This window comes from Amphiprion ocellaris, chromosome 1, assembly GCF_022539595.1.
Source record: "Amphiprion ocellaris isolate individual 3 ecotype Okinawa chromosome 1, ASM2253959v1, whole genome shotgun sequence".
Lineage (NCBI taxonomy): Eukaryota > Metazoa > Chordata > Actinopteri > Pomacentridae > Amphiprion > Amphiprion ocellaris.
The window spans coordinates 791,052-809,757 of record NC_072766.1 but is presented as its reverse complement, the minus strand read 5'-3'; the positions used below and the strand labels follow the sequence as shown (position 1 = coordinate 809,757).

Below are 18,706 nucleotides of genomic sequence, written 5' to 3'. Positions count from 1 at the left end.
GCATTACGCTGCTCCTCCCGCTGGATCTCACCAGGTAGAGAAATCACCTCCCAGTAGTTAAAGAGCTGAACCACTGACACAACAGCTCTTTCTCTCTCTCATTTTCTGTCTTCCTCTACCCTGGAGATGTGCCATTTCCTCAGAAGAGAGCAGGCATATTTTAAACTGCATTTAACTCTCAACCACTTATTCCACTCCATCCGTTGCATTATTTAAACACCTTCATACCCCCTTAATAATTCTTCTTCCCTGCAGAACTGATAATTGGTGTTATTTATCTAAACAATACCACTGTGTGACTCTGAGGGTAGGAGAGTCTGAATAAAACATGAGGACGAATGCAAAGCGATTACACTTCCTCTGACTTTGAGACTCTCCATGTCAGCGCAGTGGAATCATTTATGTTTAACCCTCCTGTTGTCCTCATTTACAGGCACCAAAAATGTTGTTTCCTTGTTTGAAAAAAATCCAAAAATTCAGCAAAAAAACTCCCAAATTTCTGAAAATTTGCAAAACCTTCAAGAGGAAAATTCCAATAATTCCTTAAAAGTTTCCTTTTAAAGTTTTATTTTAAAAAAATCCCCCAAATTTGACAAGAAAATTCTTGTAAATATTTTCAAAAAATGATTAAAAATCTTCCAAAAAAATCCTAAAAATATCTAAAGTGATTCCATATATATCAGTAAAACTTCTACTATTTTCTTGAAGAACATTTACATAAAAATCGACACGAGGGTTAAGATAATGATTTATTCCATTTTTCCTGTGCTTGTTAGTGTAGAAAACACCTCTTTCTGTCCCCACATGAAGGTCTCATCACTGTTTACTGCAGCTTTTACTTGGAATTCTCATGCAGAATCTGGACGACACGAGGTTAAGGAAAGGAAACGGCATCCGCGTTCCAGAGTGTTTACTCCTTGGCTGTGCTCTGTACTTCTGATAACACAAGATGTGATATTAACTTGCCAAGGAGGCTTGGCTGGGTTAAATTTGTCAGTTCCTCCTGCCCAGCTCCAGTGGGGCCTGTGGTCTAGTAATAAAGAGCCTCTGGGATGGACTGAGGCTGAAAAGACAGAATGAACAAAAAGATGTTTTGGTTGTGGAACGTTTCATTGAATGTTCGGGGCGCTCGGAGTGCTGCAGTCTGCTTTCATTTTTAGCCTCGGCTCAGAAATGTGCCGTTGAAGTGGGTGACGTCTGGGCTGATGTGATTTGCGGTGACTTGCTCGTATTTCATTCCTCTGATTGTCGGCTTCTTGCAGCTTTCTTGAATCTTCTGCTGCAGTGTAAGAATGTTTAAAGTGATTTGTAGTGATGTGTTATAGCGGTTACATGCACTAGACTCGTGTTTTCAGATGATGGAATCTGAAGCAAGTAGCAGATTCAGTACAGATATTACAGGTTTGGGCATCAGCTGCAATTATTGGCGTGGCCAATATTTGGCATTTTTCTGGTTATCTGTATTGTTATTGAGCGATTACTGCTAAATTAAATGCTCTTCAGGTCTGATGCAGCCTCTTCTTTCTGTCTGCCGTCACGCTGTGGTCTCAGAAATGTCTCTAAAGCAGAAACTGCAAAAACTGAACAAGAAACACAAACCAGGAAATTAGCTTAGTGGCTAAGGCTACTTTAACGGCTAGCGGCTAAGTTAGGAGTCTGCCACAGATGAATCTGAAACAGAATCTGGAAAACAATAATTAATAAAGCTTTAAGATGTGGAAGCTAGTGGGAAGTTAAAGTGATAAAACAGAAGAACAGCAGACAAAACTATAGAACACAAACTGATGGATCTCAGTTGATTCCACATAAAACAGAAGAGAGCGTCCTGATTTAATGTTTTATTTCTAGTTTACATCTTCAGTCATAGTCACCCTTATAAATGAAGAAGCCTGGCTATGAATGACAGGTTCTCTGGTATCACATGCTGTTAAAACATTACATTTAATGAATATCGGTTCCAAATATCTGCCAAGAGTCTTTGTTGATCACCAATAATCAGCTTCGGTATCGACTCTGAATAAACCCATATCGGTTGATCGCTAATACTTGGCCAGCTCCACCCATTCGTCCCTGAAAACTCCCTTTTTCCTCCCCTTTAGCAGCAGCTCTAGGTGAGGAACGTAGTCGGCCTTTGGCTAAAAGCGACAAAATACATGCAAATGAAGTTTCCATTAAGAAATGTCAAGAAAAATGTGGATATTCAGGAGATAAAGAAGCCACCAAAGAACAAATACCAGCGAGTGTAACATAATTAACCCTCATCAGTACACGTGGAAAAACCTGCTTCATCTGTACACTCCAGCTGGACCCCAGTAGTATTTCATGTGTTTCACATTCTGTACCTGTCCATATCCTCTCAATGTATATTTTCTTAAAACATGTGTCATCTATAGATACAAATATGAAAGGAACAATGAAATTACTCTTGATGATTACTGTAGTGTGTTGCTTACATTAGTGTAAGAAACACAATGCAACTGAAGCAGTCATCACAAGAGCAACACAAACATACATAAATAAAAGATGCACAGTCCAGCTGGGGTCTGGCTGGTGTCCACATATACCCCAAAGGATTTTTCTATATGTACACCACAAACCTGGTTGGAATCCAATAAGCTTTGGTGTATGCGATGGTCACTATGAGGGTGACAACCACTTAAAGGGACTGAAAAATCCAACTTGTAAATAAAAAAATATGACAACTTATATGCCCCTGGGGTCTGCATGGAGCCCAGGTGTACTGATGAGGGTTAAGGGAAGAAAACTGGTGGTTGTGTTTGTGGAGCAGCCAGCTAACGTTTTGCCCTCTCGTTGCCCCTCAGGTTCAGCAGCTCACCCCTTCAGCCCCTTCTGGTTAACGGTGGAGCCCCAGGACACGCTGGCCATCCGGGGAAACTCGGCTCTGCTCAACTGCTCGGCACACAGCGACGCCGCCACGCCGGCTCGCATCGAGTGGAAGAAAGACGGCACGTTCATGAGCCTGGTGTCGGACGAGAGGCGGAACATCCTCCCCGACGGGTCGCTTCTCTTCACCCACGTGGTCCACTCCAAGCACAACAAGCCTGACGAGGGAACCTACCAGTGCGTCGCCACCATCGACAACCTGGGATCCATCTCCAGCCGCACGGCGCGACTCTCAGTAGCAGGTAAGAACTGAAGATTCGTCCCTTATTTTTAAAACCAACCTGTCAGTTTTTGCTCTCATTCCTTCATGCTGCTGCTCCACTGTAAATGGACACCTACATCCCATAATCACAGGAAGGACCCTTGGTTGCTTTTCCTTATTATGTTCCCGTCCTTCAGCTGCTCAGCCATTTCTATTTTCTTTTCTATAAATTCCTTCACCTTGCTGGAGCCTGAATCCGGTTCCCTACTGGATAAATGCTTGTAAAAGGCTCTGTTTCTTTCCTTTCTTTCATTACTAGTCCTACAATGTGACCTTGTTCAGCTGGGGAACAGCTAGTGACGTGGGATTATTAGGTGTTTTCAGTCAAGTCATGCCCTGAAATTCAATTTGCAGCTGGAGGAGCCACAGAATGCGTTTACTGTGCGCTCTCTGCTCAGCCGTGCTCTGCCAGGTTTTAAGACGCTGCTGAGAGGCCTCTTGTTGACAATGGGATGGTGGAGAATAAGCCTCTCAGACAGCAGTGTGGAGCTACTGTCGGCTGGGAGGAACTAATGAGGCTGTTTGTCACCATCTGAAAACATTTTCCTTTCCTCAGTCAGAGAGATTAGCTGGGGTCGACTGATCACTGATGTTTGGAAGTTGTCTACATTTGCAATAAAAATAAACCCTTTGAATAGCACAAAGCGTTGGCACAGTGCCTTTGTTAATTTACTCTTTAATTAAATGAGAGCTTCTCAGCGTTTATCCTTCAGTGCTGATTGGCTGTTACTTGTGATGACTGACCAATCAGATGTTACTCATGAGTGCTACAGAAACACGTTTTACTAGAAATTTATTTTTCAGGAATCAGTTAAAACACAAAAGCGTGATGCTAATAATTGAAAAATGCTGAATGTTGGATCTGATAATCAGTCGACCTCTGATTTAGTCGTCTCTCAGATGCTGCTTGTGCTGCTTGTAGTGTTTGAAATGAGTATGTGAAAGCAACTTGTTGTCAACAAACACTAATTATATGAAGAATCATTGTTACTCAGGTGTATATTTTTGAGTTTTAACAGGCGATAGTTTGTCCTGCATTGTTTACATTTGTTTGCTAGCATTCAGTCGTCTTCTTCTCTGCGTTTGTTGCTGCGTTGTGGTGATTGTCGGTTCGTTACCAGCGTCTGTTGAACAGTGGACAGGACTCCAGACAGTGGCTCCTGCTAACCTTTCTGTTTTATTAACTTCCTTCAGAACCATGTATTTGTGATTTCCTCTAGTGTAGCAGCGTGCTATTGTGCAGCTTTCCAGTGCAGGTGAGCTGGAGGGATCGGTTGTTGGATGTAGCGGCTAGAGGTGACTCCATAGATTCACGTATTTTAGAGAAAGCAGCTGCATCTGAGCCAATTTAAGGCAAAAGAAACGTTCTAATTGTGTGTTTCATATAGAGAGATGAGTTTTCAGGGGTTGGATCAATAACCGGAGTGGGACTTCAGCAGCGGTATCTTTGAGATTAGTCGTCCAGCTTTGATGAAACTTTGAGAGATATTTGAAGTCTGCAGACGAGCTCAGAATTTAAGATCCATATTTAAAGAGTTGGATTTTGTGAGATGTTGTGTTTACTTTTTCATTGCTGATCCAGCAGCAGCAGCAGCAGAATGAAGAATATGTGCTTGTTCGGCAGAGCAAATAACATCTCCCATCTGTGTTGACTTATAATGCAGAGGGAACTAGTTTAGTGTTGTGCCATCAGACTGCAGCACTGTTACAGTCATTCCATTTCTACTGGAAGCAGCCGCTATATTCAAACACATGTATGTTCACACACTTTCCACACTCATGTCCTTAAAAGCATCGATCGCTGTGTATTCACGTGCACACACATCGTGTACACTGAGCCATTGCATTTCTGGTTGCTGATGTATCTGCAGCTGGCTGGCAGGTGTCCAATAAAGAGGTTAATTGCGGTGTAGAGAGAGCAGGCCATTAGAACGCCAGCGGGCCGGGCCGAGTGGGCGTGACCCCTCACATGTAACGACGGAATGAGTCACGGATGGCTGGCGTGGCGGGGAACATATCTGACAAACACCGGGGTAATATCTGGGATGGATGGCAGCGGGACGTGCTGCTCATTCTTCTCCAGGAAACACCTCCACGTCCACCCGGCAGCTCCATCACTGCTCACACTCAGCCTGATCGGCTCCTGCACTGTAAAAAAAATCTGTGTTTTTAAACAGATTTTAACTGTCATTTAGTAAACAAGTTAGGGCTGAAATGATTCCTCAAGTTATTAGAGTAATTCGATTACTAAAATTCCTCAAGGCAAAATTCTCTGAAGCGAGGCTTCATTTACTCAACTCCATGCTAGACTCCAGGTCACGAAGTGACAGACCGTGGTCCGAGGTCGGACCCAGACTTCATTAGGTACAAACCAGGTCCTTAAATTTGATGGGATGCTTCTATTTTAACCAGTGCAGCTTTTCTACTGTTTACAGCAGGAGTGTCCAACCAGTCCACGGTCTAAACGGTCGTCTAAACTAGCCGTCAATGAACAAAAACCAGGACAGATTCAGCTGCTGCACAGATTATTTCTGCCTCAAATGTTTTCAGAAATACTTTTCCCTGAAGTGTTTTTGAAATAAAAGAGAAAGTTTGCAGCAGAGCCGCTGTGTTTATCTGACGCATCTGTTGGACTGTCAGGCTGAAAGCTCGGTCATGTGACCACGTAGTGATCCACTGAAGCTCCAGTGCTGTCATGTGACCACCTAGTGACCTGCTAGTAACCAACCACCATGCATGGGATTTTCAGATGTGGTGCGTTTACATGTGGGAAAAATGCATCTAGTGAACACGTAGCTTCACTGTAAGTTTTCTGGAAATATTCAGGCACCGTGACGGAATTCCAGTGTGCGACGCTGGCGTTTGGCTCGAAAAAAGAAGATAGGACTACATTGCCAATGGAGTTCATCTACCAATGGAATGAGGGGAATGCAGCTTTTGCTCAACCAAACTAATGTCACTAGCCAATGGGAAGTAGAGAATAATCGTCCAGGACGGTTATTTCTGTTGCACAGCACGCTCACTTCCGCTTTTGATGCTGTAATGTGCATGCCTAGTGCGGAATCCGATTACTCGATTAATCGCCAGAATAAAAACCTGTTTTTGTTGTTCATCTTGTATACAGATCGTTATCAAAAATGAGAACTAGTTCTCAACTAACTTACCTGATAAAATAAAGGTTAAATCACGGGCCGGCCCTCGGTTTAACGTACGTCGTTTCATGTCACGTCGGAACCGGGTCAGTGGAACTAGTTGATGAGCGGAGCGGATGAATACTGTATGACAGTCGTCACACGGCGCTATCAGAAGGTTTTGTTTCCATTTGCTGCCACATTGGATTATTCTACATTCACTAACTTCATTATAGCTCCCAGCGTCAGCCAGGCTTGCAGTTTACATTTTCGCCGGTATTTTCCTACCAGTTGTGTTCCAGTGTGAGCTAATGACTGTTTCATTACTGTAGTTGTACAAATATGTAAACTGATCGATATCATGATGCACGTAACGGCTTTGTTTACATTTTCACCAGAGTTCTGACATCACACCGTAGGAACGGAACTCTGATGTAAGTCGAGGACCTCCTGTAGTTGTTATTTTACAGTTTTTCCCAGTTTTGTTAAACTATAGATAACATCCAGTAAATTCACAGATAAAAGAAGTATTAATTTATATGTAAACTGTAAATAAACAGCCCAAAATGGTAAATAAGGCAGTATTTTTGCAACAATTGACCATAAAATTATTCTGTTACAATGTTGTTATTTTAAAGTTTTAAAAATGTCAAATCGTACAGTTCATAGAGATCAATCTGACTGATATTACCTAGTAAAACCACAGAAAAAAAGTATTAATTTACATGTTGACTGTCTAATCTAATCTATTCTATCTGTATTTAAATCAGCAAAATATATTTTTATTTTACACATATAATGTTACAAAATTTTATGTATATTGAAGATTAAAAAATGTTAAATTTTATCTGTTATTTTAGAGATTGTCCCCGTTCAGTTAAATTACAGATAATATCCAGTAAAGGCACAGAAAAAAATCTTAGCTTCCATGTTGACTGTAAAAAAACAACAAAAAACAACCCCAAGCATACAAATAGTAATTAGTTCAGTGTAGAACTCTGAAGTCACAACATTTTTTGATGTTTTGTTTTTTTACTGTATTTAAATCTGCTAAAAGTATTATTATTTTATAGATCTTTCTCCTTATTGCCACTGTTTTTACAGTTAATATCCCACCATTTTTTTATCATCTTAACATTTTTTTTACATCAAGTAGCTACTAGTTGTTATTTTAATCCACAAAAAAAATAAATTGCCTATTATTTTCTCAACCCATTTGTTTCTTGGTCTGTAAAATGTCAGATAAATGGTGGAACATGTTGATTAGTCTCTCAAATGTCTCGTTTTTGTCCAAAAACGCAAAGATATTTAGTTTTCTTTTACTGGTCTGATCCACTGGAGATCAGACTGGACTGAATGTGGAACCTGGACTAGAATGACTTTGACTCTCCTGCTATTGTCTCTTTGTTTAGGTTCCTCTCTGACCTTTCCATGTGTCCACCAGGCTCTCATTCTGTTTTTCTGTTTTCCTGATTGACTCCTTTAGTATATAAAGATAACAGAAGCCACTTCATTGCGTCGCTTTCACGGAAATCAGCATTTTTCTCTCCACAAGCCGAGCACCGCTGCTCTGCTCGTGTCATGTGTGTCGCCTCATATTTAAACATGCTCACGCTCTGATAGAGTCAGACACCTTTTGAAGGGTTTAGGGCAGTCGGCAGATTCTTTAATCCCTTTTTTCATGTGTTTTAATCTGTTTTTGATGGGGGGCGTTCCACCCCCACAGACATGACAGCTAGAAAATGTGAAGGAGGAGGATTGCATCACCGCTGTCCTGACGACTCCTTTGTGGTGTCGTCTGAAACACGTTGTTGGACATACAGTCGATTCATTAAGCTAGTGCCTTTTACGTGTAGTGAATAATCATGTTAGCTGTGTTCTGACAACAGAAAATGGATGTCAGCTGAACCCAAAATAAGATGTTCAGTTGGGATAAAGCTGCTTTGGTTCACAGGGTTTTCAGTAAATGCTCTAGAAAGATGTTTCACCATGCAGAACGTATCTTCCAACAACATGCTAACAGCTAGCTCCTCTGTAGACCATTTTGAGCCATGCTCTAATTGCTTTTTTTGTACGTAAATTTGCTTATGTTGCTTTCAGCCGTACATGTGTAAACACAGCCTGCAGTTCAGCAACAAAAGTCACAGATTTTGGCCCTTTTGTTGTGTTTTTAAAGGCACTTTATTGGACATAAGGTTGATTAGTTAGGTTTTTATTTTGTTGTGAATAATCAAACGTCAGCTGTGTTGTGACAACAGAAAATTGATGTCAACCGATCTCGGATAAAGACGTTCAGTTGGGATAAAACCTCATAACAGCATAGGTTCTACACTTAAATAAGATACCAGACAGACTGCTGGTTGGCTGTAAATTTAATATAGTTTACAGGATGGAGAGTGAAAGTACGTCATTGCAGTTGGTAAGAGAAGTACAAATCCAGCTTTTATAGTGAACACAAGCTCTTTCCCAGTTGGTTCATTGTGAATCAGTTTAAACCTTACAGGACAGTGTTTCATACCATGGAAGAAGAGTCCATCTTTCAAAAACACAAACCTTTTCTGGGTGTAGACACATCTTCAGAGTCGTACCTCAGACGTTAAACCTTTTGACCCAAATCTTCCATAATCATGCTGCATGGAAGTTACTCTACGAACATGAAATAGTTCCCCAGCAACAAAGATACAGGTGCACAAAATGAACAAATAGTTGATAAATAAATATAATCCAGGGGTTTTACGGTGGGGGCTGCACAGTGGTGTAGTGGTTAGCACTTTCGCCTTGCAGCTAGAAGGTCCCTGGTTCGCGTCCCGGCTTTCCCGGGATCTTTCTGCATGGAGTTTGCATGTTCTCCCTGTGCATGCGTGGGTTTTCTCCGGGTACTCCGGCTTCCTCCCACAGTCCAAAAATATGCTGAGGTTAATTGATCATTCTAAATTGCCCGTAGGTGTGAATGTGAGAGTGATTGTTTGTCTCTGTATGTAGCCCTGTGACAGACTGGTGACCTGTCTAGGGTGTCCCCTGCCTTCACCTGAGTCAGCTGGGATAGACTCCACCCCCCCCATGACCCTAATGAGGATTAAGTAGTGTATAGATAATGGATGGATGGATGGTTTTACGGTGGTTGGTTTAAATCCATCTTTATGTGTCGTTGTCTGTGCTTCTGATTGGCTGCTGACTCCAGTGACTCAGGTAAACAAAGTGAAAGAGAATATTCATGTAGAGTGTAGTCTAGCTTACCTGGAGCAGTGATAGTCTGCAGCGCACACGTCAAATATTGGACTTGGAGAACTTTTAATCCTCCTGTTGTCTTCATTTACGGGCACCAAAAAAATAGTTTCTTTGTCTGAAAAAAATCCAAAAATTCAGAAACAAAAATTCCCCAAATTTCTGAAAATTTGCAAAACCTTCAGGAAGAAAATTCAAATAATTCCTTAAAAGTTTCCCTTAAAAGTTTTTTTTTTTTAAATCCCCCAAATTTGGCAAGAAAATATTTTCAAAAAATTTGTAAAAATCTTCCAAAAAAAATCCTAAAAATATCTAAAGTGATTCCATATATATCAGTAAAACTTCTAATATTTTCGTGAAGAACATTCACATAAAAATCAACCAAAATCCAGCAAATTTTGCTGGATTTTGGTTGATTTTTATGTGAATGTTCTTAAGAAACATTTTTAACATTTATTTTTTTTCACCAAAAAATGTTCAAAGATTTCCTAAAAATGTTGAAAATGTGGACACCAGAAGTTTCACTGTGAAAATATGGTTTTCTCCACATTTTCAAACTTTAAAGCGGGTCAGTTTGACCTGCAGGACGACACCAGGGTTAAAGCAACTAAAGCAGATCGTGTAGCTCCATGTGCTGATTGGTTCACGTCCCACCAAAAACACCAACGTCTGCTTCATAGCAGCTGAACCAGAAACTGTCCAGTGGTGAAACTGTGTTCATACGTAGCGTTAGCTTCATGAAAAATGCTTTGTAAATCTCATTTCACGGTAAAGTCAGCAAACATTTTCAGCAGACTGGTGATTCTATACATGCTCCTTTCTGTATCCTAGTGACTGATGAAACTACAGTTCTGGTTCTTTCTCCATTGGTCTACACAGGAGGTCCTGTTAGCTCCACTGCTAAAACTGGCCTGTGACAGCTTGGACTGAACTTATCAACGTTCTGTTTGCAGCTCTAGTGGGACTTATCTGGTTTTGCAGCAGCAGAAACCTGATTTCTGGGCCTGGTGCAGCATTTTTGCCAACAGGGTTTTTACATTGTGACTGCAGCCCTGCAAGATGAGACAAGATTGCTGCTTGTAGCTGTGACTCTACATCCTCACCTTTTCAATCCAAAGCACAATGAATAGCAAGCAAGTCAACACTCTTTTCACTGCAGTCTAAACCCAGATATCGTCCAAAAACTGCAGTTACTGTACAGCATTAGTGTCAGAACAACAAACCAAAAACAAAATAGCACTCCTTAAGCTTTAAGCTGGTTTAATTGTCTTATAGTATTGATGTTTATTCAACCTAATATTAGACAGTTTTGATTCTTAGACTTGATCTCTCTAGTAAACTACCATGTCAGTTATGAATGTTTTGCATTTTAAAAACCTTGTGCAGCATCTACTACTACATACACAAAAAATTTTATTAAAAGCAAAAAAAAATGTTTTTATGTTAATTATGATCATGTCTTTACAAATTCCATCATTATTTATTATGGAAACAATCACTTATTAATAAAAAATGACTGGATATCACTAAAATGTCAACTAAATAACCGTCTGAATTTAATACCAACCACCTTCTAATGAGCTAAACAATAATAAAATGAGCTGATTCAGAAATAGTTTGGATTATGTTCTTTTTAGTACATTGAGATGACTCACAACTTGTCCAAAGTGACTCAAAAGTTGTCCAAAATAACTCAAAAATTGTCCAAAATGACTCGAAAAGGATCCATAATTAAGGAAAATTAGTCCAGAATGACATGAAATGTGTCCTAAATGACGTGAAAATTATTCCAAAGACACAAAAATGATCCAAAATGACGAGAAACGATCCAAGTTGACATAAAACTTGTTGAAAATGAGAAGAAAATTGTCCAAAATTACTCAAATTGTCCGGGTCAATCTATAACTGAGGGACTTCTGAAGTCCATGGGATATATCTGGCATACATTTTTATTAAAAGTAGAAAAACTAATGTTTTTATGTCCATTATGATCATGTCTTCATAAATTCCATAAGTATTTATTATGGAAACAGTCACATACTAATAAAAATGTATTCCAGATATATCCCATATGTCCCTCAGTAATAGATTGATCCTTTTAGAACTAGTGTTTATGTATATTTTGCTTTCCCTTCCTGCTGTAACACTGCAGATCTCCTCTCTGTGGGATTGATAATGGGTTGTCTTATCTGAAATGTGAAAATGTGTCCCTATTTTTACCATCTGCTTGTGGATGCTGGTAAATGTGCTGCACATATTCAACCTTTTTAGACGTTCTTCCCCTGAGTTCTGTCAATATTCTGTGTCTAAGCTAAACTAACCCCGGTTAAAATCCACAGACAAACAGTAACCAAGGGCAAACAACAAGTGTTATCTGAAAGGCTGGTCTGTTTCCAGCTACATGAGCAGAAACAGCCCAAACAGATGTCGGAGCGCTCACACCGGCTTGTTCTCTGGAGCTGGGAGTGAATGAGATGCTCACTGAGGTGTAAGCATTCATCCTGCTCCTTCTATCTACCCAACCAACACCAGCACTTCTCCAAGCTTCACCTTTGTCTCGCTCTCTTTATCATTTCTCCCAGCGAGTCACCTCCCTGTCCTTTCCTCTTTACCTCCTTTACTGCCTCTCTCAGTCCTCCATTTTCTCTTTATTATCCTTTCAGCCTCCTCCACCTCTCGGCTCTCACCCATTTTGCAGCTCCACAGCGGCTGCACCTGGAGCCATAAAGCTCCAAAATGTACACTAATAAATCTCCAAAACAACAGAGAAAAACACAACTCCCCGATTCTCAGAGGAACTCCCAGAAAGAAATACATCAACCATGTCATTGTTTTCCTCTTCAAATTTTTATTGTTTATTTGTGAGTCCTGACTCTGTCCACAACAAGCTGGAACCAAAAAACATCTTTTTCTGCACCGTTTTCACTTAAACCTGCAAACGCTGTAGAGCAGGAGAGTCAAATTCATCTTAGTCCAGGTTCCACATTAAGTCCAGTCTGATCTCCAGTGATCCAGACCAGTAAAATCACAGCAGAATAACCTAGAAATAACCACAGCTCCTAATGGTTCCTTTGGTTTAGTGCAAAAAAGTACATTCTGAAAAAAAAAAAAGAAATTATCTTTTTACTAAACTTCATGAGCAACCTCAGATTTCTTAAGAAAAATAAATTCAGTTTCATCAACATTCAGCCTCAGTTTATCATTTCCACATTACAACTTCCAGATCACAGAGTGTCGACAAAGGAACACAACATTTAGTCACCTGGAACTGAACCAGAGAGGATTTAACTTATGATCAAAATGACAAAAGTCAGACAAAAAAAGACAAAAAAACAACAAAAACAAGACAAAATGTTACAAAAATGAGACACGAAATGACAAAAAATGAGACAAAAGACACAAAACAAAAAAAAAAAAAATTGGACAAAAAGTTATGAAATGACAAAAAAATTCAATTCAATTCAATTCAATTTTATTTATATAGCGCCAATTACAGTCAAATTGTCTCGAGACGCTTTACAGAACCCATATGCCTGACCCCCAGAGCAAGCCAAAAGGCGACAGTGGCAGGAAAACACCCTTTTAACAGGGAAAAAAACCTCGAGCAGAACCCGGCTCTAATGTGGGGAAACCATCTGCTGCTGGCTGGACGGGTTGAGAGGGACAGAAGAGGTAGAAAGGTAGAGATAGAGGGATAGAGGTAGAGATAGAGGGATACAGATAGAGGGGTGGAGATAGAGAGGTGGGGGGGTGGGACACAAGGACCATAAAAATGGACAAACAACAAAAACGAGACAAAATGACAAAAGAGTAGACAACACAAATGAGAGCCAAAACAACGAATAAAGCAAAACAGAAAATGACAAAAATAAGACAAAAAACTAGGGCTGGCCTGAATAGCAGTTTCTGAGCTCTGGATATCCGAATAATGATGAATATCCGAATATTCGGCTCGGTTTGTAACGTCCGACCGGGGGGGGGGGGGGTATGTAGCACATTTCGCTGGATTTTGGTTGATTTTTTATGTGAATGTTCTTCAGAAACAATTTTAGCATTTCTTTTTATCCACCAAAAAATGTTCAAAGATTTCCCAAAAATGTGGACACCAGAAGTTTCTCTGTGGAAATATATTTTTTTTGCACATTTTCAAACTTTAAAACGGGTCAGTTTGGCCTGCAGGACGACAAGAGGGTTAAACCCTGTTGGTGGATTTTGAGGTTAAGAGGGTTAAAACAGAATAAATGCAGTTAACGTCAGCTTGATGTGAATTATTTTGGCATTTCAGTGGAAGAAAAAGGACCCAGCATCCCAACATTTAGAGATCCTGGTAGTTTCTACGTTGGTGCAGTCTTTGCGTCCGTCTGCGTGCACGTGTCCAGGTGCAGGCATTTCCCCCTCATGACCAATTATGTGCTGCCTTGCTGAGTTGCCGGGGTCGTTGCCATGACGAATGGTTCTGACCTGGAAGCAGGGTCAGGGTTGCCGTGGTTTCCATTCCCCTGATTTCCATCTGTCTGATGGAGGCTGAGGGTAGACCAGTGTAGCTGCACACTTACAGGCATTAATCATGTTTGGAGGTGAAATTGAAAACATTCAGGTACCTTTTTGAGAGCAGGGAATAAAACAGAAAGGAAAAAGCGTGTATTTGAGCGGTAAAGAGGACACAGAGAAGCAGGGCTGAGGAAACGTGATGTGCGATATCTTGGTTGAGGATGGAGCTGTGGGGACAGATCCATCTTTTTTCTCTCGGGAGGCTGGCGGTGGCAGAAACGTGTCGGCAGGGAGTCTGTTGGGCTGGAGGTGGATGACAGCCTCCATTTTCCGTGTATTCACTGACTGATTAGGTCCTCTGGGTAGGTGGAGAGGCTGATGGAGCCGGCCATATCTCTACTCTCCAGACACCTCAGTGCCTGCTGTGGGTTTCTGTGTGTTTTATATGTGTGTGTGGGAATTTACACCAGTGCAATTAATTGTCTTTGTATGTTTCCAGGATTTTTCCACTGTGTGCGACAAGCCGCCTTTCCATATAAATCTGATTCAAACTGATGTGAAGTTTCTACCTTAAGCTGCAACAGTCTAATATTGGTCCTTGTTGTTAAAGCCCTCATTACATCAGAAGTTACTGCTAAAGAATGATTTTATTCACTTAAATGGGTTTTTGTTCCTTTAATCCTCCCAGCTTCAGGCTATTTTCAGGATAATTTCACTGCCTTTACTTTTAAACCCTTATCTTGGTCTTTATGAGGACCAGCCATACGTGCTAGATCTGTTATTTTTTTCAGAATAGTCAAGGCTATCCAGTTCTTTCATCATTTATTATGGTAATATTTGCAGATGTTATATATTAGCCTTTATATCAAGGAAAAAAAGACATTTCACATGGTGAGATTTCTGTGTTTTTACCTGTATCTCACCAGAACATGGAGATAGAATGGAGATATATTTTCAGAACTCTGTGGAGGAGATCATCTGGAGTCTGGAAATATCACAATCATTAAAGTGGGATACTGTATGACTAAGAAATTGGCAGAAATATGACCCTTAATGGAGATAAATATCCTTATTTTATGCGTTCAAGTGTTAACATGCAGTCTACTACTTGCAGAGGTCATGTTATTTTATTATGATGTGTGTTCAGGCTACATTATGGAACTATAAGGACTTAATCCATTGTGGCAGGAATGTGAGAATGGCAAAAGAAATTAGGAAAGACATTATTTTGTGGAACTTTAATGTGTCTTTATGCTGTCATTACTTATAATTACATGGCTCCATTTCCAGTCCTGCTTGTGACGTGATATTATAATAAAATTACATAGATATTACCATTATCTATGCAAGGCAATCATGGCATTAGCATATCTAGATATTGACATATCTATGCAGTGTTGAGCTCATAAGTTATTCAAATATCAGTAATGAGCATGGAGATGGCTGCAGAGCTGTATGCAGGTTCGAACCATGACTACATCTGATGTAGATTCAGTTTCATCTTCCTCATCGACACTTCGTTGCACAGACAGGCAGCTGGTATCTTTGCAAAGGTCAAACTGTGCAGTTTCATTAAATATGTGCAACACCTCAGTTGAGAGGAGGGGATATGGAGCTACGGGTTAAAACGGACTTTAAACTGTTTTCATAAAGGAACGTGTTCTAATGTTTGAGTACAAGGTCTGAGTATTTGTTTGCTATTTGAAAGGTTGATGTAAGGGCTTCACAATTATGTGCAATTAGCTTCACTTTTCAGAATAAAATGAAAGAGTTTAGGGCTAGAAAGTCAGAAATAGTCGGCTGGATGAGACCCATTACGAATCCACATCAACCACAACACATGAAAAGAAACACAAAAACCAGCTTTACATGTTCTACTAACAGCCTTATCATTAGTTTACCTGTTCAGTGGCTGCATACAAGAAATGCTCCAATTCTTCTGTCAAATAAATTCTTCAACGTGTTTTTTTGTGACGATTTTACTTTTCAAATTTTTCAAAACATACGCAATATACAGAATACAAAATACCCCCCCACCCCCCGTACACATACAAACTACAAGAGGACCTGACTCAAAACCAGTAGATAATAGTCAAAATAATGAAAAAAAATAAATGGCACATAACATCAGAGGTGGTGTAAATAATCCTGCCTTATACAGGCGACTCGTTGTGCCTCAGTTTGGCATGGTTTTTATAATAAGTCTGATAAAGGTGTAGGTGAAGTATGGCTGCCAAATCTTCAGAAAGGTGTTGTGTTCGTTTCTCTTTTAGAGTGGGATACAGACGTTCATTTCCATGAACCATCTAGCTATGGGGAGGTGGGAGTCAGACTTCCATGCCACCGCTACACACTTCCTGGCAGTGCACAAAGCTGTCTCAAAAATCTCTTCTGTGAGTTCTTAACCCTCGTGTCGTCCTGCAGGTCAAAATTAACCCGTTTTAAAGTTTGAAAATGTGGGAAAAATGTATATTTTCACAGTGAAACTTCTGATGTCCACATTTTCAACATTTTGGGGAATTTTTTGAACATTTTTTGGTGGAAAAAAAGAAATGTTAAATTTTTTTTTAAGAACATTCACAAAAAAATCCACCAAAATCCAGCAAATTTCTCTGGATTTTGGTTGATTTTTATGTGAATGTTCTTAAAGAAAATATTAGAAGTTTTACTGATATATATGGAATCATTTTTGATATTTTTAGGGTTTTTTTGAAAGATTTTTAGGATTTTTTTTGAAAATATTTTCTTGCCAAATTTGGGGGATTTTTAAAAAAAAAAAAAAAAACTTTTAAGGGAAACTTTTAAGGAATTTTACGGTGCCCGTAAATGAGGACAACAGGAGGGTTAAAATGTGCTTTAATGGTTGTAAAGTTCCCCAGTAGACAAATCCTGCCAGTTTTGTCATAATGTCACTAAATTCGCAACAAAAAATGCTAAGTTTCGTACATGACCAGATGCAATCCTCCTCTGTAGCGCGTCTACAACATGTGCCTGATAGCTCAGGGTTATATTTATGAAATCTCTGTAGGGTAATCAATCAATCTGTATCTTTTCAATGCGGTTTTGTGGTGCAAGTGGTGCAAACATCAGATGTGCAGGGATGGTTTTGATTTAGATGGACTTGGTTTCAGTGCCTGTTCCAGATTATGTGCTCCTGCAAAAAAAACCCACAAAATTCATACACCAAGGGACGTTTTCTCCTCTACAATGAAGCTGCATTTAGAGTTTGAAATGAAAGTTGTGCTGTCCACTTGAGCTGGGACCGTTTTCTACACGATGCTGCTGCAGTTACAGAGTCCTAATGAGAGTGATAATTGACTGCTGCAGTCAGCAGATGAAGATAAACTCTTTGTGCATAATGACTTCCCCCCGTCTCTCTGGTCCTCTGTGCTCCCCGTCCTGCACCTCATCCCCCCACCGCCTGAACTTCAGCTCTCTGCTGAACACGATGCATCTCCCCCAGCCTACCATGCATCTGCACATCAGTGAGGATTCTGCCTTAAATGCTCTCATTTTCACATTGGACCCGAAGGATAGAGCCACGTTGTCGGAGAGAATTTGGCTGCTAGCATGACATGTTAATCAGCTCAAGTGTTTTGTCTTTTTGTACATGTCTCGCTACCATCTGCTCCAGAATATCTACTTGAGCATGAGTAGCATAATTTTGAGATCTCATACAAATTTGAATTACCCCTCAACAACTATAGTTGTCTGTGGGATTTACTTGAAATAAATGTCAAAGCCTCTTTAGACTGAACTTGACACATTTCCCAGATTTGCACTAAAGCGCTGCAGTAAATGACGTGTTTCTAATTTAGAATAGCTCATCAGATATCCTTTACACCAATCAACTAGAATAAACAATCAGGACTTAACTTTAAGCCTGCAAGGTGTTGGAGAAGACATGAATAAATCAATTTAGCAAGTCAGAATTGGGCACCGTGCACACAATTCGTAATACAAGATGTAATACTTTAAAACCAAGCCATTAGAGGCAGCCAAACCGGAATTCCTCCGCAAGCGTTCCTGTCTTCAGGGCCTGGATTCTTGTCATTCAGTCGCATAGTAATGATGCTTGTGTTTGTGTGTTCTGGCAGAGAACTGGGATGTAATGACTAAATGAGCAGCTCTGCATTACAGAAGAACATAAGGCTTGAACAGATGACCCGAAGGAGAGCAGTTTCCACTGCAGATCTTATCGGCCAAATGACTTCTTCAATTGTGATTTAAAGCCGGGGTAGGCAGGGTTAGTGTTGGCATCAGTGGGCTAAAAAGTCCTGAATAACCTTTCAGCATATTGTAGCTCTTGTGGTCTGAGAGGAATCTGGATTTCTGACAGGAGATAATCACAGAATGAGCGAGATAGTATGAAGACCAACAGTGGCAAACAACAACTCTGTCTCCAGAAGGTTTAGATGCCTGTGCAACTAAACTGCCTTCTCACTTATACAGGGTGTCCATAAAGTCTCTTTACAGTTATAAGAATTTATTACAAAGGCAGTTGATAAGATATCTTAACCAGATTTGTTTTATTGTAATCGGTGGTTATCAAAGTTTTTTTCTGCCTCATTTAATACACCTCTATATGGGCACCATTAGTTGCATGAAGCACATCAAGACGTCAGTTTCTTGCCATGTTCGCTGGAGAATAGCCTCATCAATGGTGGCAACGGCATCAGAAATCTTTTACTTC

At 40.1% G+C, this 18,706-nt stretch overlaps 1 protein-coding gene across 10 annotated transcripts in view; it reads left to right on the top strand.

Moving 5' to 3' along the window:
- Nucleotides 1–18,706, top strand: part of neo1a (neogenin 1a) — a 242,255-nt gene that overhangs the window by 84,688 nt on the left and 138,861 nt on the right. For all 10 annotated transcript variants that reach the window (XM_055011913.1, XM_055011908.1, XM_055011906.1 and 7 more), the window contains exon 2: nucleotides 2,823–3,146. In XM_055011913.1, the coding sequence (XP_054867888.1) occupies nucleotides 2,823–3,146 (324 nt within the window). The remainder of the gene's footprint in view (nucleotides 1–2,822; nucleotides 3,147–18,706) is intronic.